This window comes from Schistocerca serialis, chromosome 1 (genome assembly GCF_023864345.2).
Source record: "Schistocerca serialis cubense isolate TAMUIC-IGC-003099 chromosome 1, iqSchSeri2.2, whole genome shotgun sequence".
NCBI lineage: Eukaryota > Metazoa > Arthropoda > Insecta > Orthoptera > Acrididae > Schistocerca > Schistocerca serialis.
The window spans coordinates 568,326,686-568,351,111 of record NC_064638.1 but is presented as its reverse complement, the minus strand read 5'-3'; the positions used below and the strand labels follow the sequence as shown (position 1 = coordinate 568,351,111).

The 24,426-nt window shown below is 40.6% G+C and overlaps 1 protein-coding gene across 2 annotated transcripts in view; it reads right to left on the bottom strand.

Moving 5' to 3' along the window:
• The window catches only part of LOC126476135 (caspase-8), a 132,105-nt gene that overhangs the window by 33,557 nt on the left and 74,122 nt on the right, over nt 1-24,426 (bottom strand). For both annotated transcript variants that reach the window (XM_050103521.1, XM_050103522.1), the window contains exon 6: nt 13,455-13,667. In XM_050103521.1, the coding sequence (XP_049959478.1) occupies nt 13,455-13,667 (213 nt within the window). The remainder of the gene's footprint in view (nt 1-13,454; nt 13,668-24,426) is intronic.

The window sequence follows — 24,426 nt, the reverse complement described above, 5'->3', positions numbered from 1 at the left end:
TACTAAAAGGTAGTGAAGAACGGAATAGTTACTGAGAAGGAATGCTGAGATGGAAGAAATTAACGTAAATTAAGGCCAGGTGGATGGCAAGAACCAAGGACATGTTGTAACACCAGTTCCAACTGCGGAGTTCTGAGGAACCGTTGTCCGAGAGAAGAAGACAGATGGCGAAGTCCACTGGGCAACCTCCATTTAGGTCATGACTGTTCAGTTGTTGAGCATGCTCTGCAACATGATACTGTGTATTGTTAGTATAAACCCCCCTGCCTACGCCCATTCATCGTAACTGACAACTTGAGGACAGTCATGCTGTGAAAGACCCAACAGTGTTTATTTAACAGCTGCTACACAACATGCATGTCATTTCACAGGTGGCTTGTTTTGCCAGTTACAGGGACGATATAGGTGATGGTAGGAGGGTACATAGATAAGTCTGAACAAAGATGTTTGCCTCAAATGCTAAAGCTGTATGGGTGGGAACTTTTAACATGGAAAGGAGGCAACTGCCAAAACGTAAGTACTGTTGTTTGGTACATCTACATCTACATTCTACATTTATACTCTGCAAGCCACCCAATGGTGTGTGGCGGAGGGTACTTAACATGCCACTGTCATTACCTCCCTTTCCTGTTCCAGTCGCGTATGGTTTGCGAGAAGAACGACTGCCAAAAAGCCTCCGTGCGCGCTCGAATCTCTCTAATTTTACATTCGTGATCTCCTCAGGAGGTAGAAGTAGGGGGAAGAAATATATTCGATACCTCATCCAGAAATGCACCCTCTCGAAACCTGGACAGCAAGCTACACTGGGATGCAGAGCACCTCTCTCGCAGAGTCTGCCACTTGAGTTTGCTAAACATCTCTGTAACACTATCACGCTTACCAAATAACCCTGTGACGAAATGCGCCGCTCTTCTTTGGATCTTCTCTATCTCCTCTGTCAACTCGACCTAGTACGGATCCCACACTGATGAGCAATACTCAAGTATAGGTCGAACGAGTGTTTTGTAAGCCACCTCCTTTGTTGACGGGACTACATTTTCTAAGGACTCTCCCAATGAATCTCAACCTGGCACCTGCCTTACTAACAATTTTATATGATCATTCCAGTTCAAATCGTTCCGTACACATACTCCCAGATATTTTATAGAAGTAACTGCTACCAGTGTTTGCTCTGCTATCATATAATCATACAATAAAGGATCTTCCTTTCTATGTATTCGCAATACATTACATTTGTCTATGTTAAGGGTCAGTTGCCACTCCCTGCACCAAGTGCCTATCCGCTGTAGATCTTCCTGCATTTCGCTGCAATTTTCTAATGCTGCAACTTCTCTGTATACTACAGCATCATCAGCAAAAAGCTGCATGGAACTTCCGACACTATCTACTAGGTCATTTATATATATTGTGAAAAATCATGGTCCCATAACACTCCCCTGTGGCACACCAGAGGTTAGTTTAACGTCTTTAGACGTCTCTCCATTGAGAACAACATGCTGTGTTCTGTTTGCTAAAAACTCTTCAATCCAGCCACACAGCTGGTCTGATATTCCGTAGGCTCTTACTTTGTTTATCAGGCGACAGTGCGGAACTGTATCGAACGCCTTCCGGAAGCCAAGGAAAATGGCATCTACCTGGGAGCCTGTATCTAATATTTTCTGGGTCTCATGAACAAATAAAGCGAGTTGGGTCTCACACGGTTACTGTTTCCAGAATCCATGTTGATTCCTACAAAGTAGATTCTGGGTTTCCAGAAATGACACGATATGTGAGCAAAAAACATGTTCTAAAATTCTACAACAGATTGATGTCTGAGATATAGGCCTATAGTTTAGCGCATCTGCTCGGCGACCCTTCTTGAAGACTGGGACTACCTGTGCTCTTTTGCAATCATTTGGAACCTTCAGTTCCTCTAGAGACTTGCGGTACAGGGCTGTTAGAAGGGCAAGTTCTTTCGCGTACTCTGTGTAGAATCGAACTGGTATCCCGTCACGTCCAGATGACTTTCCTCTGTTGAGTGATTTCAGTTGCGTTTCTATTCCTTGGACACTTATTTCAATGTCCGGTTTAATGTGAACAGAAGTGTGTAGCTGACCCTTGGTGAGAACAAGGTCAGCAGCAAGGGAAGTGGCATGGGATTTGGAACAGATCACTGAGAAATATACTTGGGAGAATGTACATAGTTACACATAGCTTGACTACTGACTCATTGTTCTGTTTCAGCCTTTTAAGAGACAATTTTACACTCAAGTAAAATGTATCCGAACAGTTCATAAGCAAGTTGAGTTCTGATAAATAAAGTTATTATTCTATGTAATTTGGAGAGTGGATTATTTACACACTAGCTGGCTTGGAAGATGCACGTCTAATAATTCTAACAGTCCTAATCACAGGTGCACTGACAACACTATCAATTATACTATAGTTCCAGCACAACAGCAGTACTTTATGTGGCATACAATTTCTACAAATGGCTAAGGGCTGTAACCACAGCTGTCATTATCTGCTATTTAATTATAGCAAATCACACCAAAAATGATGCACTTTTGATAAATAATCACTGCACTGTACATTTGAAATAGCATACTGTCATAGCATAGACAAATTTAATTTCCTGTCACTTTTTTTGCAACAAACCATACCATAAATGATGTGTGTGGGAGATTTTCACTGTGCAGGTCCATTGAATCAGCTCATTTTCATAATACCTATGTCAAAATACAAAAACCACCAAATACAAAGTTCATTTCCACATAACTTAATCCTATATGGTTTTTCCCAAGTCCTGCTAATGATGTAAAACATATGTAGCACCTCACTGGCTACATTTCTCTCCATGAAGCAAAAATCTAACTTGGCAGATAATACTATTCTAAATTCGCAATGTAGTGGAATGTGAAATTTCTCAGCGTGACATCACAAAACTCTACTAGCTCCTCATTCAGAAATGCTTTCACATACTATGGGAAGATGCTTTTGCACTGCTGCCTCAACCACATGTTTGGTGGATTAACTTTGATGGGAAACTTTACTACCCATCTTGCAATCCAGAACTTATCACTTAATGATTTTCTTTTTTTTATGAAGCTTTCCTGGGTGGTAGTTAATGTTTTTCAAGTGATGCCAATGTTAAAAATGCAGTGAAAACACAGGAACTCTACAGTTCATGGAAAGATCTCTCAAATTTATAAATAAATTAGGTATTGCATGGATAAATAACGCAAGCTTCAGTTTTGTACAGGACATGCTTTCTGTTAGTGAAATATTTGGCGTTTCAAATAAATTTAACCAATTTCACACATCTTTCATATATCTTCTACATGCATTAAGGTAGAACCTTAGACAGAATTAAGTTACACATGAAAACTAAGATTTACTCTGGCACAAGTTGTAAGTTGTCAGTTGATTTGGTTGCCATTAAGGGTCTCCATGGTGCAGCGAGTTCAATCACTATCTCATTCATTCTTAACCCTGTATCTATCATATTGAGATGGCAGTAGACAGCAATTTTGTTTTGTCAGTTTCAGTAAGCACAATTCATAACCACACAGCACATAAGTTTGCTTTGCGGAAGTTTGTGAAACACTATGCTTGCAGTATTGCATTGAGTATACAATCATCAACTAAACACTAGTTTGGCCACGGGCCTGGCACAACAGCTTATATAAGGCTGTTTAGCACACAGCGCAGCACTTCTTGTGCCCTCTATGCCAATGTGCAATGACCTCTTTAGACCAACAGAGGAGGCACGCACACACGTCAGCAGTGATAGACTGCTGGTATCCACTTAGGGAACCAGTCAAACCCTCGATCCCAGACTGAGCCTAGTCAAAATAGCTGCGAGGCGATCATTTGTGGGTGGCCGAGCTCTTCCCCTAGCAGACGAGCAATGTACGAGGCTGGCAGCTGCAAATCAGCTCCAACTGGTTACAGTCACGAACAGGACTCCGCCTATGTGAATTCAAGTTTTGAATGTACAGACAAACTGCACCATCTCACTGTTGAACTGGGGATGAAAGGGAGCGACCGTAACATGCCAGATACGACTCTGTACAAAAAGATTCAAAATCTTAAGAGATAAACTGTGGCCTATTAACAATCACAAGCATATGCGGCCATCACTAAGCAAAAAATCTTTGAGAGGGCTGTAGGTGTAGCTCCCATGGATGTGAACAAGCAATGAACCACATAAGGAAATTCTGAGAAAGCATCAACTCCAGAAGCCAAAAGGAGTTAAAGAATGGACCCACAAAATCAGCAAGAATATGCTCCCAAGAACAGTGGGGGACAGGCCGTGGAGAAAGAGAGGCCCGTGGGTCGCTTGATGGGTGGCGCACTGTGGACAGGCTGCCAACTCATGATCTCATTGTCAATACCCAGCCAAAACATGTGGCTGCGGGCCAGCAATTTTGTACAAGAAATACCCCACTGGTCCATGTGGAGAACAAGCATAAAATCTCACCATAATGAGGGTAGGGTCACAACCCTGGGTGCCAACTCTTCAGTAGCTGACAGTAAAACATCATCAAGTAATGATAGGCATGCAAGGGATCCGACGCTTGGCCTGGTGGTTTATCCAAGACCTCTAGAACTCAAAGAGCTGATTTTTAAATGAGAGTCAAATGCTTTGTGATTTAAGAAAGTCATTGTACATTCTTGCACATAGTTCAGCTTGCATTAAAGGAAATTTACTTTGAAAGTAACGCTTTTCAAACAACCATTCGCAATATTTTCCCGCAACCTGTTAGAAATAGGTTCGTCTCAGCAGTTGCCAGAGAGCACAAGATAACAGGTGTCTCTGGGCTTGCACAGCTACGATGACAAAAAAAGCCCGTATGTTTGTATGTGTAAAACATTAAAAGACCTTACATTATGTCATAAAAGAAGCAAGACATTAGAGGATACCCCAAGAGCATCGGAGTTTCGTGAACCTTATTAAAATGCGTAATTCGGCTTAAAGTGCAGATTCGTATGTCCAGATTCGGATGTAAATTTTCTTGGAGTACCAGCACTGTATTCTCATGTTTGGTTCTTTATTGTGGCATAATGCCATACGTGCTAGAAGATGAAAACCTGCACATCAATTACTTCATTTCAAATAAATTGACTGCCTTAGCAGAAAAGATTAATGAAAGCCAAATGTCTTTAGCAAACTGACAAAAATAACTTCATTGTTCCGCAAGGCGATTAATGCTTGACTGTCAGAAAGATGGAAATAAAATCAAATCTGAAACTAATAACATACTTTAGCCTTCCGTAGTTATGTGAATGTATATTCACTTGATAGCTCTCGGCCACAGAAATCAGTTTTGTTTTCATTTGACGCGAGAGCAATAAACAAAGAGGAAACAGCAAAATCACTAAATGTACACAAGGGGCACTTGGAGACTATCCACCTCCCAACTACAACTCAGATTGCTCTGTGCATAAGCCCCGGATCAATTATATTTCCAAATCGTGGCAATACTAGATAGAAGTGTCTGCAAATGTAACACAACTCTAAACTTTTCAAGTGACAAATTTTGGGAAAAACCTCATCTTATAATTGGATAAATACAGTATGTAGAAGATACATTAAGGCACCGCAACACTGCACTCCAACTATCACGAGACTGAATGCAGCCTGGTGGGTGACAAACTGACTGAAGTACGTAAGAGGAGTAGAGATGAATCTGGAATTATTCTGGCAATGATTAGGGCCGCAAATGAGAAAGTCCACTGAAATAAGCAACTTTGTGAAAGGACTGATTGTCACGTCTTAACACCTCTGTACGAGCATCTCCAAAAATGGCAAAGCTGGTCAGCTGATTACATGTTACTGTCATGAAAATCCATGGAAAGTGGTTGAAGGATAGTAAATCCACAAGCAGGCAACAAAGAGTTGGACATCCACACTTCATCACAGATTGTAGAGGTTATTTGTCCATTCTAAAGCAGAATAGGTGGGAACCTGTAGTAGAAATGATGACAGTACAATGCTGGTAAAACATGGCAGTGTCCACTGCTCAAGGGACACAGCTGAACTTGGAGTTCAGCAGCAAATAACCCCTGTGTGCTCCATTTGACCCACCGGGTTTTGGGTACACTTTCTTTGGAGCGAACAGTTGCTGGAAACATTCAACTTAGCACAGGCTGGTGGGTGCAGTATTATGCTATAGGGAATATTTATCTGGGTTTCCATATGATTGGAGATAGTAACCGAAGACAACAACTGCTGCTGCCGACTATGCGAACATTATTATAGACCACCTGCATCCCTTCATTCGTCTATTTGATGGGGCTGACCAGCAAGTTTGACTCTCAATGATTTTTTTTTTTTCCTAGAGGGGTGAGGGTGGGAGTGACTGGTGGGGTGTAGGTGCTGTCCCTGCGACAACTTGGGACATCCTTGTCTGCTAGAATCCAAAACAGAAAGAAGCTGATGCAATGGTGTAAACAAAAAGCTGTACAAGCTGAATCTGAATGGTCTATAACAGAAAATCAGTGCTTGTTATATAACTAAGCAGGGAGACTGCAAAGCAGGGAGACTGCAAAGCAGGGAGACCGCAAAGCAGGGAGGCCGCAAAGCAGGGAGGCCGCAAAGCAGGGAGGCCGCAAAGCAGGGAGGCCGCAAAGCAGGGAGGCCGCAAAGCAGGGAGGCCGCAAAGCAGGGAGGCCGCAAAGCAGGGAGGCCGCAAAGCAGGGAGGCCGCAAAGCAGGGAGGCCGCAAAGCAGGGAGGCCGCAAAGCATTAGGCAGTGGGAGAAAACATTTTGGGATATGTAGCAAACAGACTATAAGATCCTTTGGAAACAGCATCAGATAAACAATTTTTAATATACTGGTCAGACCGGACACTCAACCAATGCTGGATGATGCATGAGACATACAGGACACTTGCCACCACCCCAACAAGGAAGAGCCAGTGCCATTGCTACTTGGCACCTGGCCACAAGGGCCTGCCTGAATCGTGGAACCAGAGGCCATGAAACACGTGACACCACACCCTCTCCCCCTTCTCCTTCCCAGCAGTAATTGCTCTACCATGTGGCCAGACAGTGACCAGGTCAACATGGGCACTGCTGTGGCTCCTGATACAATAAGAGCCAGCAATTGGGAATGCTATCTGCAAACTCTCGTGCACTGCTTGGGTTGTCCCACAAAACTTTAACACCATCACTGCCTAGTAACAGCATGCATTTAGGCATTGTCACAACCCATACGACAATTCCCTTTATCTCTGAACAACAATTAATAAAAACCATGGTAATGAACCTGAGGCACTCATCAATACAACTGGCATGTTACTGTTTTCTCACTTATAACAGCAATAGTGTTGTTGTTGTTGTTGTTGTTGTGGTCTTCAGTCCTGAGACTGGTTTGATGCAGCTCTCCATGCTACTCTATCCTGTGCAAGGTTCTTCATCTCTCAGTACCTACTGCAACCTACATCCTTCTGAATCTGCTTAGTGTATTCATCCCTTGGCACAATTTTTACCCTCCACGCTGCCCTCCAATACAAAATTGGTGATCCCTTGATGCCTCAGAACATGTCCTACCAACCGATCCCTTCTTCTGGTCAAGTTGTGCCACAAACTTCTCTTCTCCCCAATCCTATTCAATACTTCCTCATTAGTTATGTGATTTCCCATCTAATCTTCAGCATTCTTCTGTAGCACCACATTTCGAAAGCTTCTATTCTCTTCTTGTCCAAACTATTTATCGTCCATGTTTCACTTCCATACATGGCTACACTCCATACAAATATTTTCAGAAAAGACTTCCTGACACTTAAATCTATACTCGATGTTAACAAATTTCTCTTCTTCAGAAACGCTTTCCTTGCCACTGCCAGTCTACATTTTATATCCTCTCTACTTCGACCATCATCAGTTATTTTGCTCCCCAAATAGCGAAACTCCTTTACTACTTTAAGTGTCTCATTTCCTAATCTAATTCCCTCAGCATCACCCTACTTAATTCTACTACATTCCATTATCCTTGTTTTGCTTTTGTTGATGTTCATCTCATATACTCCTCTCAAGACACTGTCCATTCCATTCAACTGCTCTTCCAAGTCCTTTGCTGTCTCTGACAGAATTACGTCATCGGCGAACCTCAAAGTTTTTATTTCTTCTCCATGGATTTTAATACCTACTCCGAATTTTTCTTTTGTTTCCTTTACTGCTTGCTCAATATACAGATTGAATAACATCGGGGAGAGGCTACAACCCTGTCTTACTCCCTTCCCAACCACTGCTTCCCTTTCATGCCCCTCGACTCTTATAACTGCTATCTGGTTTCTGTACGAATTGTAAATAGCCTTTCTCTCCCTGTATTTTACCCCTGCCACCTTTAGAATTTGAAAGAGAGTATTCCAGTCAACATTGTCAAAAGCTTTCTCTAAGTCTACAAATGCTAGAAACGTAGGTTTGCCTTTCCTTAATCTTTCTTCTAAGATAAGTCGTAAGGTCAGCACTGCCTCACGTGTTCCAGTATTTCTACGAAATCCAAACTGATCTTCCCCGAGGTCGGCTTCTACTAGTTCTTCCATTCGTCTGTAAAGAATTTGTGTTAGTATTTTGCAGCTGTGGCTTATTAAACTGATTGTTCGGTAATTTTCACATCTGTCAACACCCGCTTTTTTTGGGATTGGAATTATTATATTCTCCTTGAAGTCTTGCTCACCAGATGGTAGAGTTTTGTCAGGACTGGCTCTCCCAAGGCCGTCAGTAGTTCCAATGGAATGTTGTCTACTCCGGGGGCCTTGTTTCGACTTCAGTGCTCTCTCAAACTCTTCACGCAGTATCGTCTCTCCCATTTCATCTTCATCTACATCCTTTTCCATTTCCATAATATTGTCCTCAAGTACATCGCCCTTGTATAGATCCTCTATATACTCCTTCCACCTTTCTGCTTTCCCTTCTTTGCTTAGAACTGGGTTTCCATCTGAGCTCTTGATGTTCATACAAGTGGTTCTCTTGTCTCCAAAGGTCTCTTTAATTTTTGTGTAGGCAGTATCTATCTTACCCCTAGTGAGATAAGCCTCTACATCCTTACATTTGTCCTCTAGCCATCCCTGCTTAGCCATTTTGCACTTCCTGTCGATCTCATTTTTAGATGTTTGTATTCCTTTTTGCATGCTTCATTTATTGCATTTTTATATGTTCTCCTTTCATCAATTAAATTCAATATTTCTTGTGTTACCCAAGGATTTCTACAAGCCCTCGTCTTTTTACCTACTTGATCCTCTGCTGCCTTCGCTACTTCATCCCTCAAAGCTACCCATTCTTCTTCTACTGTATTTCTTTCCCCCATTGCTGTCAATTGTTCCCTTATGCTCTCCCTGAAACTCTGTACAACCTCTGGTTTAGTCAGTTTATCCAGGTCCCTTCTCCTTAAATTCCCACCTTTTTGCAGTTTCTTCAGTTTTAATCTACAGTTCATAACCAATAGATTGCGGTCAGAGACCACATCTGCCCCTGGAAATGTCTTACAATTTAAAACCTGGTTCCTAAATCTCTGTCTTACCATTATACAATCTATCTGATACCTTTTAGTATCTCCAGGATTCTTCCATGTATACAACCTTCTTTCATGATTCTTAAACCAAGTGTTAGCTATGATTAAGTTGTGCTCTGTGCAAAGTTCTACCAGGCGGCTTCCTCTTTCATTTCTTAGCCCCAATCCATATCCACCTACTACGTTTCCTTCTCTCCCTTTTCCTACACTCAAATTCCAGTCACCCATGACTATTAAATTTTCATCTCCCTTCACTATCTGAATAATTTCTTTTATTTCATCATACATTTCTTCAATTTCTTCGTCATCTGCAGAGATAGTTGGCATATAAACTTGTACTACTGTAGTAGGTGTGGGCTTCGTATCTATCTTGGCCACAATAATGCGTTCACTATGCTGTTTGTAGTAGCTTACCCGCATTCCTATTCTCCTATTCATTATTAAACCTAATCCTGCATTACCCCTATTTGATTTTGTGTTTATAACCCTGTAGTCACCTGACCAGAAGTCTTGTTCCTCCTGCCACTGAACTTCACTAATTCCCACTATATCTAACTTTAACCTATCCATTTCCCTTTTTTAATTTTCTAACCTACCTGCCCGATTAAGGGATCTGACATTCCACGCTCCGATCCGTAGAACGCCAGTTTTCTTTCTCCTGATAACGACATCCTCTTGAGTAGTCCCCGCCCAGAGATCCGAATGGGGGACTATTTTACCTCCGGAATATTTTACCCAAGAGGACGCCATCATCATTTAATCATTCAGTAAAGCTGCATGCCCTCGGGAAAAATTACGGCCATAGTTTCCCCTTGCTTTCAGCCGTTCGCAGTACCAGCACAGCAAGGCCGTTTTGGTTATTGTTACAAGGCCAGATCAGTCAATCATCCAGACTGTTGCCCTTGCAACTACTGAAAAGGCTGCTGTCCCTCTTCAGGAACCACACCTTTGTCTGGCCTCTCAACAGATACCCCTCCGTTGTGGTTGTACCTACGGTACGGCTATCTGTATCGCTGAGGCACGCAAGCCTCCCCACCAACAGCAAGGTCCATGGTTCATGGGGTGAACAGCAATAGTACAAAGAGCATTTTATGGTAAGAAATGATTCAATGCAATCTATTTACTTTCCCCTCAGTTGGCACATCCAATCCTTTTATTTATTATTAAGATGCTGATGCTACACTCAAATGCAATAACATGAACATTAACATTAATAAAATACAGTCAGGAACACTAATAAAATACATCACTATTCAAGTGAAAGGCAATCACCTTCACCAAAAGAAGCTGTTGGGAACCCTGAATTACCAGGGTAAGGTTGAAAGAAATGCCTCCCGCAAATCACAGTATTAAAATCCTAATGGTAAACTGCTCAAGCACTCTCAACAAAGTGTCAGAGTTTGAAGTACTCATGAAAAGCAGTGAAGTTCACATAATACTAGGTACAGAAAGCTGGTTGAGACCTGCTATCAAGCAGTGAGATTTTTCGGGAAAATTTAAGTGTATATTGAAAGGATAGGCAAATGGGAAATGGTGTATTTGTCACAGCAGAAAAAAAGCATCAAAATAGAAATTTAAGCTGCATGCAAGACAATTTGGGCAAGCCTCTACCTGGGGTGGGATAACATTATAATCGGATCCTTCTATTGCCCACAAGACTCATCTCCTGATGTGATGAAACACTTTAAAGAAAACCTCAGTTCACTTGTACATAATTTCCCCAATCATCAGCGGAGACTTTCATCATGAATCAATTAACTGGGAAAATTACAGTTTTGTTAGTGGTGGGCATGAAAGCCACCCTGTAAAACGTCACAAAACATCTTGTCCGAAAACTATCTCGAATAGAAAGTTACGGACCCCACCCATAACGGAAATATATTGGATTTAATGGCAACAAATAGACATCAGCTTCAGGTCTCTGAGAATGTCCACATTGAAACTGGTATAGTGACCCTGACACGGGCATGGCAACAATGACTGCCAAAGTACAAAGAACAACTAAAACAAGCAGAAAGATACGTGTGTTCATTAAGCAGATAAAAAATCAGTAGTGTCACATCAGCTCGTGGACGAGTCAGGGATGAAACTGAAGATAGTAAAGCAAAAGCTGAAATGCTTAACTACATTTTCAAATGTTCCTTAACAAAGGAAACCCAGGAGAATCACTCCAATCTAATCCTCATAAAACTGAAAAGATGAATGAAACAAGTATTAGTGTCAGTGGTGTTGAGAAATAGCCGATTTGTTAAAATTGAATAAAGTTCCAGGTCCCAATGGAATCCCTGTCAGATTCAACACAGAATTTGCGGCGGAGTTAGCCCCTCTTCTCACTTTAATCTATTGTAGTAATACCATGCCCAGTTCTTGGAAAAAGGCATAGGTCACACCCGTCTACAAGAAACGTAGTAGAAGTGATCCACAAAACTACTGTCCAGTATTCTTGACATTGATTTGTTGTAGACTTGTAGAACATGTTCTGAGCTCAAATATAATGAGGTATCTTGAACAGAATGACCTCCTCAATGCCAACCAGCATGGTTTTTGAAAAGAGGGTGAAACCCAACCTGCACTTTTTTCACATGACATACTGAAAGCCTTGGATAAAGGCAATCAAGTAGACGCAGTGTTTCTTGATTTCCAAAAAGCAAATGACTTTGTACTGCATCCACACTTATTGTCAAAAGTATGATCATAAGGGGGTATCAACTGAAATTTTTGACTGGATCAAGGACTTTTTGGTAGGGAGGTTGGGATGGAGAGTCATTCATCAGATATAGAAGTACCTTGGGCTGTGTTCCAGGAAATGTGCTGGGACCCTTGCTGTTGATGATGTATATTAATGACCTTGTAGACAATGTCAATATGCTTTTCGCATATGTTGAAGTTATCGATAATGAAGTACTCTCTGAGAGAAGCTGCATAAATATTCAGTCAGATCTTGACGAGATTTTAACATGGTTCAGAAATTGGCAACATGTCTAAAATGTTCATAACTGTAAAACTTTGCACTTCACAAATCTAAAAAAAACTTAGTACCCTACAACTATAATATAAATGAGTTACTGTTGGAATCTTCTGTCTAATACAAATACCTAGACGTTACACTTTGTACAGATATGAAATGGAAATATCACATAGGAGCAGTTGTGGGTAAAGTGGGTGGTAGATTTTGGTTTATTGGTAGAATACTAGGAAAGTGCAATCAGTCTATAAAAGAGATTTCTCACAAATCACTCGTGCGAGCCACCCTAGAATAATGCTCAATTGTGTGGGACCCGTACTGGATAGGTCTAACAGGGGATATTGAATGTATACAGAGAAGGGCAGCTCAAATGGTCAAAGGTTTGTTTAATCCATGGAAGTGTGTCACAGAGATACTGAAGGAACTGAAATGGCAGACTCGAGTTTCAAAAACCAGCTTTAAATCATTATTCTAGGGATATGTTACAATCCCCTAAATATCGCTCCAACAGGGATCATGAGGATAAGATTAGAGTAATTACTGCACACAGAAGCATTGAAACAATCATTCTACCCATTCTTCATATGTGAATGGACCAGGAAGAAACCCTAATAACTGGTACAATGGGATGTACCCTCCGATATGCACCTCACTGTGGTATGCAGGGTTTAGACGTAAATGAAGATGTAGAAGCAGCTTGGGAGAAGGTAGCATAACCAAGATAAAATTAAAGTTGTAAATATATTGGACCAAAGAGCTGACTTATGAATATTATCACATATTACCATAGTATGAAGGCAGTGAACAGGCTTACTATCGCAGTTGTGTACCTTCATTGTTTTAGCCCTATTTCTTGCAAGCACAATGGATTCCACACCCTGCAACCCGCACTGTGCATTTTAACTACATTGCAGCAGGCACATTATCAAACCAAATTATAATTTTTATTAGGCACTAGGGTCCTAGTTCGAATAATTAAGTTTGCTTACCGCAGTGACATCATCTGCAATAGCGCTATCTCCAATAAATCTGGATCGAAGGCCCACAAATCTTCTGGCGCATGTCCAGATTCCACTAACTTCCTTTTCAAGTGATTTAAGAGTTGGACTGATTGACTTCCATCAAGTGACTCACACAAAATGTACAGAGCCTTGCGAACAATATGCACATATACTGAAGTTTCATTGTTGTCCGGAAGAAATCTGTAAAAAAAAGTATAATACACATTTTTAAATAAACCCTGGAATAATGGTTATGACAACATAAAATATCTTTTAAATAAATTTGGAAAAAAACAAAAGTAATCAATTACTGGTACTAATATGTCACGCAGCAATTAAATAGCCTTGATAAGGGTGAAAAAAGTTATTTTAAATAATTCTGTAATTATTAAAGTGTTCTGACACACCATTAAATGTTAATTCTATCAGAGAACAGAATCTAATTTTTTTTAAGAGTCCCTTTCCCCTTTCAATCTCTCAGAATATATAGCAGATTCCTGCTTATCAATATTACCAACATTTTTACACCTCTTTCCACATGAACAGACACCACCGTATACATATAAAACATTTTTAGTCCCTTATACTTGCACATGCCTGCCCTAAAATTTAATCCATGAAAATTAGGATTGCACTAATCGTCGTCGTCGGCTGATACTCGTATCCGAGTTTTCATTTCTCTCCTGAGATTTCCTTTGTCACGGTTCAGGCATGGAAGTGTCGTTGATGGCTTAGCAATCCAATCCTAGCATGGAACAGGCGGCCACAGACATTACAGCTGATGGAAGGTTGAGGACGTGGCTGAGCCTGGAGGAATTTACGTCTCTGGCGTTTGTTATTCTCCATTCTTCGACGTTCCAGCTCAAAGTTTTGAAGAGCATTTGAGGTAACTGAGCGCCAGCGACTTCCGTCTTCTGCTATTGTGGACCAGTTACTCGGATCGATGTTCAAGTTTTTCAGATCTTTCTTGTACTGATCCTTATAACGTTTGAGAGGGGCACCTCGTGGCCTTTTACCTGTGCTCACTTCGCTGTACAGCATTTGGCGTGGAAGTCTGTCATTTTTCATCCGCTGGACATGTCCGACCCATCTGAGTTAATGCCCAATGATAAGAGCTTCCATGCTATGCATTTTTGCTTTCTCTAGAACAGCCGTGTTGGATATGAAGTCATCCCATTTCAGGTTCATGATATATCTTAGCTTCTGTTGGTTGAAGCATTCTAGTTTCTTCAGATCGCAGCGATATAACGTCCAGGTTTCGCAACCATATAGCAGGGTGGAAATGACTACAGCTTTGTACACCATCAGTTTGGTGTACAGTGTTAGGTCTTTATTCAGGAAGACATGGTTTGTAAGACGACCAAATGCTACATGTGCAGCACGTAATCTATTCTCCACATCTTTTCCAGATGAGCAGTTGGATGACAGTATGCTTCCCAGGTAGAGGAAATGGTCCACTTGTTCCAAGGGTGTATCATAGATGGATATGCTGAAGTCAGGAACGAAGGAGCCAGGAGTTGGCTGCGCCATCACCTTTGTCTTTGGAATATTGATGGAGAGACCAAATCGTTCGTACGCCCTGCTGAAGGAATCAACTGACAGCTGCAACTCTGCAGGTGAATGAGCTGGAGAGGCATTGTCATCAGCATACTGCAGCTCTGTCACACGAGTGGTACTGGTGAACCTTTTTGAATGGAGTCTGGACTGGTTGAATAATCCTCCATCAAACCTGTACTTTAGTTCTATTCCTGCATTGTTTACGGTTGTCTCGTAAAGCATAGCTGCCAGATACAATGCAAATAATGTTGGTGCAAGAACGCATCCTTGTTTAAGCCCACTTGTTATTGGGAATTCACCAGTCATTTCATTCTGGCAGAGGACCTGTCCAGTCATATCAACGTGGAGAGCTTCAATCAGGTCAACAAAATGTTCAGGGCAGCCGAAGCGTTTTAAGACCATCCACATGGCTTCTCTGGGAACTGTATTAAAGGGCTTTTCTAGATCGTAGAAAACAAGTAGTAAAGGCTTTTGCTGTTCTCTGCACTTCTCCTGTAGTTGTCGTGCACAGAAGATCATATCAATTGTCCCTCTTGAAGGTCGAAACCCGTATTGAGACTCAGGTAGTATAGTCTCTGAAAGTGTCTGGAGGCGATTTAAAAGGATTCTTGCAAAAAATTTTCCAGTGACAGAGAGTAGAGATATTCCCCGGTAGTTACCACAGACGCTTCTGTCGGCCTTTTTGAAGATGGTGACAATTGTGGAGTTCTTCAAGTCAGCTGGTACCTTGCGGGTTTCCCACAATAATATAATAAGTGAGAAGAGTCTAGTTTTTAGAGGCAAGCTGCCACCCTCAATAAGCTCCATCGGGATGCTGTCAGGTCCAGGAGCCTTCCCAGGTTTCACACTCTTGAGTGCCTTGCAAAATTCTTGAAAAGTTGGAGGATCAGCCAGCCAGGGTTTTGGAGGGTGCTGTGGGACATTTTTGAGAAAATCTCCAGTGGCAGTAGAAGGGCTGTTTAACAGTGAGCTGAAGTGCTCTTTCCAACGATTTAAGATGTCCTGACTTTCAGTAAGAATGGTGGAGTTGTCAGCAGCTTTCAGTGCTCCTGATGAGGAGCGGATAGGTCCATACAGCTCTTTAATACCAGCGTAAAAGCCACGCAGGTTCCTTGCATCAGAAAGATTTTGGAGTTCTGTGGCTTTCTGTTGCCACCATTTGTTCTTGATTACTCGTATTTCACTTTGACATTTCTGCTTGAGTTCTTGAAAGTGTGCTTTCTTTTCTGCGCAGGATGGATCTTGAGCAAGGGATAGGTAAGCATCCCGCTTTGCATTGATGATGGCTTGGATTTCTCCGTGGTTGTCATCAAACCAGTCACTTCTTTTCCGTGCACTACAACCAACAACATTCTCAGCAGTTTCTTTGATGATATTCTTTAATGTGGTCCATTCTTGTTTGACGTCATCTGTGGTTGCTGGAGCTTTGTTAAGTTGTTCAGAAAGTATGTCTTGGAAGTGTGAGAGAATGTTTTTGTTGTTCAGGTTGCTTATGTTGAATTTTCTGCGTGGTGGGTTTGAAAAGTGGGATCGTGGCTTGCGATACTTTGTTACTCTCAAACGGCTGACTAAAAGTCTATGGTCCGTCCAGCACTCATCGATGTTTAGTGCTGCTTTTGTGATGAGAATGTCTTTCTTGTCACGCTGTCGCGTAATAACGTAGTCTATAAGATGCCAATGTTTGGAGCGTGGGTGCATCCATGTAGTCTTATAGCGGTTACGCAAACGGAATTGGGTATTGGAGATGAAAAGCTCGTGCTCAGCACATAGACCAAGAAGTAGCAACCCATTTGCATTGCAGTTTCCCACCCCTTGTTTACCCATGACATCTCTCCAAAAACGGTTGTCCCTTCCCACTCTGGCATTGAAATCACCAAGTAAAATTAATTTATCTTGAATGGGTATTTTAGAGAGAGTACTGTTCAGTTGGTGGTAGAACTGATTCTTTGTGTCTTCATCACTGTCTAAAGTAGGAGCATATGCAGAGACGAAGGTGATGAATCTGTCTGAACCAATGGGTACTCTAAGAGTCATCAATTGCACTAATCAGTTCCATGACAACCTTCAACAAACACCATACAGCAGTATCTATCAAATTCATACAGAGAGTTTGTGCACAGGCTTCGCTGTAGCTACGACATTTCCCCTCTACATTCCCTTTTACTACTAGTGGTCGGTTGTTCCGCAGCAATTGGCAGTTTTCACTTACCAAGTGTTCGCCATCCCTCACCAAGTGTCAGATGCCCACAGCATCAAGCAGTGTACGAGGGGTATTCAATAAGGAGTGCAACACATTCTTTTCTGAAGGTAGATTGGTTTTATTCAGGATTCCAATATTAATATTATTCTGCACTCTTTTGGCTACAAAACCTTGTTTTTCAAATTAATCTCCATTCGATGCAATGGCCTTACACCCACCTTACTGGGATGGCTTTTATGCCTGCATGGTACCAACCTACCAGTCAATGCTGGAGTCAACGTTTTCTGTATCATCAAGTACTGCTTGTCACAGAGTGCATCATTCATTGGGCAAACAGTTTGAAGTCTGGATGTGTGAGAGCCAGGCTGTAAGGTTGATGAGGAGCAACAGACCAATAAAGTTTTATGAACTCGTCTCAGGTGCGTAGACTTTTGTGAGGCCTTGTGTAGTTTTGGAGAAGGAAAAGTTAAGTTTGCAGTTTTGTGGTAATGAATACACTGAAGTCGTTTCTCCAATTTCCTGAGGGTAGCACAATACATGTCCAAGTCGATTGTTGCACCATGGAGGAGGACAACAAACAGAATAATCTCCGAGTCCAAGAAGACCATTGTCATCATGTCACTGGCTGAGGGCGTAGGTTTGAACTGTTTCTTCACGGAAGACGTGGTGTGCCACCACTCCATGGACTGTTGTTTTGTTTCTAGTTCGAAGTGATAAACCTGTTTCACCACCTGTGATGATATTCGACAAAGAATTGTCACTATCAGCCTCTTAACACACAAGCACAGATGTTTCTTCATTACTCATCAGGACCTCCTGATAGGCAGCGAGGAACCCAGCGGGCACACACCTTTGAGTACCCAACTGGCAGACGACTCTTAGCTCTACCAACAGAGATGTCCAGCTGTGCAATGATATGTTTCATTGCGATTCATCCTTCACCTCAAATGAGATTGTCTGCACGTTCCAACATTGTAGGGGTCACAGCTGTGTGTGGCCAGCCGGCACATGGGAGATCAGACATGTATGTCTATGCAAACCTGGATTGCAATGATGACAGATGCCTCACCCAATGACTCATCATGCTATTGTTCACTGCCAGGTCTCTGCAGATGATGGAGCACAGTAAATTGCTTTTTCTAGAATTCACATTGTTGCAACACTGTTGGTTGAATAGAGGGGAGAATGGGCGTGGTCGATAGGCGCTGTCATTTTAAGACATGTGTATTTCTCAAATTCCCATTCAATCATTGCAGTACAGGGTGCTTTTCATTTGTGATTTGTAGTACCCCCACACGGATGGCAATCAATTTTAAATTGGGTAAACACATTCATGACAACAGGAGATGTGTCATCTGTACGAAGAGGACCCGAGAGAAACGTTACAGCACCACAAAATGAAGAACGAGTTAGAGCAGCAGTACTGCGATGTCCGAAACGCTCAGCTCAGAAACACGCATTTGCTCTTTACATTTCACGACATTCTTTCCACCAGCTTCTTCAGAAGAACTGAATTTTCACCTGTATAAATTGTGTGTGGCCTATAAATTGTCAGTACAGGATTGTGTAACACAAAGAACATCTTGTGAAAACATGCTTGCAACCATACCCCGTGACGCAAATGTGTCCTTTTCTGATGAGGCACATTTTCATCTCAGTGGGTGTGTAAACAGAATATTCACTACTGGCATGACACAAACCCCAGGCAAATTCATCAGAGATCCCTGCAATCGGATCATGTCACTGTGCAGTGTGCCATATTATGAGTAAGCGTCAGTGGCCCTTACTTTTTCCAGGAAAATCGTCACGCTGTAACTGTGAATTCGGATTGTTACTTAAATACGCTGCAAGAGTTTTTCCAGCCAGCTTTCAAGGCTATGCAATTACAGGATACATGCTTTCAACAAAATGCTGCCACTGCACACTGAGCAGGCTTACCATGAATTTTTTGAGGCAAACATTTCCTGAAAGGCTTATCTCTCAGATGAGGGATCTCAACTGCACAATCACTGGACTTAGCCCCATGCGATTTTTTCCTTTGGGGCTACCTGAAGTCAAAGGTGTATTGCAACTGTCCCAACACCTTGGAAGACCTACAGAACAATACTGAGACTGACATTGCAAGAATACCAGACGACATACTTGAAAGAGTGCATGAGAATTTCAGAAAATGACTACAGCAGTGTGTGAACTGTGGAGATATACTGGTCGAACTATGTAATTAGAAACTTCCATTATTGGCCAATATGATAAAAATAAACCTGTAAGTTTCTAAGCGTTAATTATTTTTTCATTTCACTCCCAAATCAGCAAATTACAGTGCTCCACCTTGTACAAGCACAAAGAATATCTATGATTCTCTGTTTTTCTGCCAAAAGAAACTTTTTTAACACACCTCTGTAACAGATGCCATTTTGTAGGCTATGTACTCCACCACCACCACCTATCTGAACTACCTGAAACAATAGTGGCTGAAGCAGGAATGTTCCATGATGTTCCACAACAAATTCTGCATTTTGTCAACCAAGGAAAAGAAAAGAAAAATGTGTTGCATTACTTATCGAATGCCCCACGTAGAGCAGGTGACATGGTTGCCCACACAAATGTTCTCTTGTCTGTAGAGTTCTGCTCACACTATTCTGAAACAACCTGGGAGCAATGGGGTAATTCACTAAACTACTGCAAGTCCAGGTCTTCTACTGGTGGTTGTAGCCAAACAAATTATTCACAATTGCATACTAGGTTTCCACACAGTTTGCTAGCTAAAGACAAAGATACATGCTGTCTACTTCATCACATATTAACATCCAATACACGGAAATATTTTGTCATACACCCTAATAGAATATTATATCAAGCAGGGCACATCGCATTGCTTCAAAGGGAATTCAATGTACTCAGACCCAGTTATTAGTAAGCACCAACATGTAAAATGACCAATCATCCAGGCAAACTTTTGACGAGCTTTCCATGCTCAGCAGTAGCATTCCTGAAATAATGTTTATGTTGGCTCCCGTTAACATATAGTGGGCACTAGTGCAAGAATGAACTGGCTACAGTATTCTGTAACAAGATGGTAGTTCTATATGGTATGGTCCTCACTAGCTACTGCTGTTCTTCAATAAATTAACAACTGGTTTGCTACACTAAGGAATATTTATCTGCTTGAAAACAATTAACAGTTGTCAACAGCAAGTGACAGGCTGCAACTGCTTTCCTCTAAGCGAAGTACTCATCTACATCCACAACACAGCAGTACACGAAACTCTAATGCTTCTGCAATCTTTGAAATTTGAGAGGCTCAAGTGTTAAGACACTCATGATCTGATAACAATAAATCTAAATAATAAAACAAACCTTACCCATCTTGCACTGTCATGCTGTGTGTGTGTGTGTGTGTGTGTGTGTGTGTGTGTGTGTGAGAGAGAGAGAGAGAGAGAGAGAGAGAGAGAGAGAGAGAGAGAGAGAACTACTGTAAAACACAAAAATTCAGTAAATAAATGATAAATATACTACTACAATGAAACGTAGGCCACACCACACAAGAAGAAGACTGTGTCTTCCCCTATGTCTACATGGTTACTCTGCAAATCGCACTTAAGTGCCTGGCAGAGGATTCACTTAAACACCTTCGCACTAATTCTCTATTTTTCCATTCTTGAACAGCACAAGGACAACATAAACAGAACTTGGACAAAGCAGACACTTATCTCTTTCTGTGAAAACTCTGATTTCCCTTATTTTATTATGATAATCATTTCTCCCTCTGCAGGTCAGCATCAACAAAATATTTTCGCAATCTGAGGAGAAATTTCATTACGAGATCCTGCTGCAACAATAAACATCTTTGTTATGTCCACTCCATATTCTGTATCATATCTGTTACACTCTCTGCCCTATTTCTCAATAATACAAAGCATGCTGCCCTTCTTTGAACTTTCTCAATGTACTCTGATAAACCTATATCTGGCAAGGGCCCCATGCGATGCAACAGTACTCCAAAATAAGACGTAAGCATAGTGTAGACAGATTCTTTAGTAGGTCTGTTGAATCTTCTAAGTTTTCTGCCAATAAAATACAGTCTTTGGTTTGCCTTCCACACAACATTTTCTGGGTATTCTTTTTGATTTAAGTTTTTCATAATTGTAATTCCTAGATATTCAGTTGCAATTACAACCTTTAGATTTCACTGATTAACCCTGTAACTGAAGTTTAATAGATTTCTTTTAGCACTCACACTGCTCATTATTTATGGTCAACTGTCAATTTTCGCACCATACAGATATTTTATCTAAATCATTTTGCATTTAGTTTTGATCTTCTAATGGCTTGACTGGACAATAAATAGCAGCATCATCTCCAAACAACCTAAGATTATTGCTCAGACTGTCTCCTAAATCTTTTATATAGATAAGGAACAGCATAGGGCCTATAACTCTACCTTCAGTAATGCCAGAAATCAATTCCATTTTACTCAGTGACTTTCTGTCAATTACTATGAACTGTGATCTCCAACAGGAACTCTAGAAATACAGACTGAGTTTGAAATCCTTTGTTGAGTGTATGTCAAGAGACCATTCCCTTCGAGGTAATTCATAATGTTCAAACACAATGTGTGTTTCAGAGGGCTGCTGCATATCGGCATTAATGATGTGGACCTGTAATTAAATGGATTATTCCTACTGCCTTTCTTGAACATGTGTGTGATCTGTGCAACTTTCCCATCTCAACTTTCCAATCTTTGAATACAGATCTTTTGTCGAACGAGCAGTTGTATATGATCGTTAAGTATGAATATATTGCATCAGCATACTCTGAATGGAACATAATTGGTATACAATCGGGAGCATTACTCTCAATATATCTACTTCTAAGTTACTGATGTTGGCAGCTATTCTCGATTCAAATTCTATAATATTTACTTTGTCTTCTTTGGTGATCTAATTTCAGAAGGCTGTGTTCAGTAATTTTGCTTTAGCATCACTGTCATTGATAGTATTTCCATTGTTATCATGCAGACAAGGCACTGATTGTGTCTTGTCACTACTTTACATACAAACAGAATCTCTGTGAACTGTGTGTCAGGTTTCGAGATAAAGTTTCGTCATGGAAACTATTATAAACATCTTGCACTTAAGTCCTTGCTAAATTCTGAACTTCTGTAGATCACCAATCTTGGGAATCGAGCATTCGTTTAAATTTGGCATGCTTTTTTCATTGTTTCTGCGACAGTGTTCTGACCTGTTTTGTGTACCATGGGGGATCAGCTCCGCCATTTGTTAATTCATTTGGTATAAGATTATAAATTTGAATGAAATATCTTTTAGACTGTTTACTAGTATTTGCTCTAGTTCCTGTACCCACTGTGTTTTGTTGTTCTGCCCTTAGTTAATACTATCTTTATCTATTTGATTTACCTGTTTCTATTTCAGTGAAGGAAATTCACTCACGTTTCTTTCTTCCATACAGAATCATAAGTAGGTGCATTTTTTTCCCACAAAAACCTGCCCTGTAGTCTTAGTAGTATATGTTACTGTTTTTTATATGATGGTCCCCTAACCACTGATTACCATTATTTTCTTTGTTCTGTAGGAACAGCCAAAGTTTGTCCATTTCCAATAAATTAATGTTTAACAAAATTAATGCTTTGTATTCGAGGATATTTCAATCTTCATGCACATTACATACTAGAAAAATCTAGATAATAACATGTCTTTAACTTAATGGTAACTGACAAAATAACACAACTTCTCTAATTCAATATAAGTAATTTTATCACCCAAATGCCCTGTAGAAAGTCAGAACCACAAACTCACAAAAACTACTTTAAACTGTTTTGTATTACAACTGAAAAGTAGTTGCAGATTACAATTATGAATGAAAAAGTTCTCAACAATGAAGGCCCGAAAACATGCAAGGCATGAATAACTACTCTGAGAAGTTTAATCACAAAGATATTGTCAAAAACGCATATTCTTATGAAATGAAGATAAAAGTGATTACATATAATTCAATGGAGTAGTATGAAAAAAAAAAAAAAAAATACCATACCAAGAGCAATATGAACTATTCTGTAGATAAGCTTCAGTAATTTACAAGTACATTATTAAAATTTTTAATGTTTCACAAGACACTCTTAATCCAACTCCACAGTTGAATGGTAGTGACATTTTAAATAAATTGGAAGACCTGCCTATGAAGGACCATCTTCTATCATGAATCAGTGACATACCATAAGAGAAAGAAGTTAGAGAATGTACAGTGTTTGATGAGAGCTTTGATAAAGTTTTTTTCAAACACTGTCTCACTAGAATCAATAGCCAAGATGGTGACAAAGGAAGAGAGAGACACTCTTAATGACACTGCATCTTAAGGCAGGTACCCATGGAATGTACTTTTATTCTTTAGCAACCAGAACCACCGCCATTAAGCAATTAATGCATTATCAGTTGTTTTTTTCAAACTGCAACAAATATTAATTCTCATCTGACTTCCCTATTCAGGACTAAGGCTACTAAGCATGCCAATGAAAATTACCGATCAGTATTCCCAACAGTAGGTAATTGCAGCCAGTAACTCAATAACACAAAAGCCAAGAAATACTAATACAAAAACTGAACATCTGCTGCATCAGTACCATATCTGCACAGAACAATGCCAGAAGCCAGGAAGTATATTGAGTCAAATTCTCATAGTGCGGTTCGAGTACGTACAGCTGGAGTATGCACAACTTACTAAGCACAAAAACATCAAGTCCACAACAGTATTTGTCATGTTGTAAGAATGGTCTGTTTTTCAATAATCCTGCTGTAATTGTAAACATTGTATAAAAGCTAGGACAGTGTCAACACATACAGTTCAAGAAATTCAACATCAAGCAAGGTGGACTTGCAGGGGGTTGGATTGTCCTGAAGAAGATCCACTCATCACATGGAAATGTCAGCCAAAGCACCTGACAAATTTTAACAGATTTATGTAGCACAGAAATCCCAGAAGACTAATCTAAAATGTCTATCATTACCTCTTATTAAAAATAGCAGGCCTGTACTATAGGCAAAGGTAGTTGTTCCACATCCTCAAATTGTTACTGAAGATCACAGCAGAATAGGTGTATGATGTGGTGATTATGATCATATACTGGGTGTTTGAAAAGTGTCAAGTATTTTTACAGGAGATTATCAGACCAAATTGATTGTGCTGAGA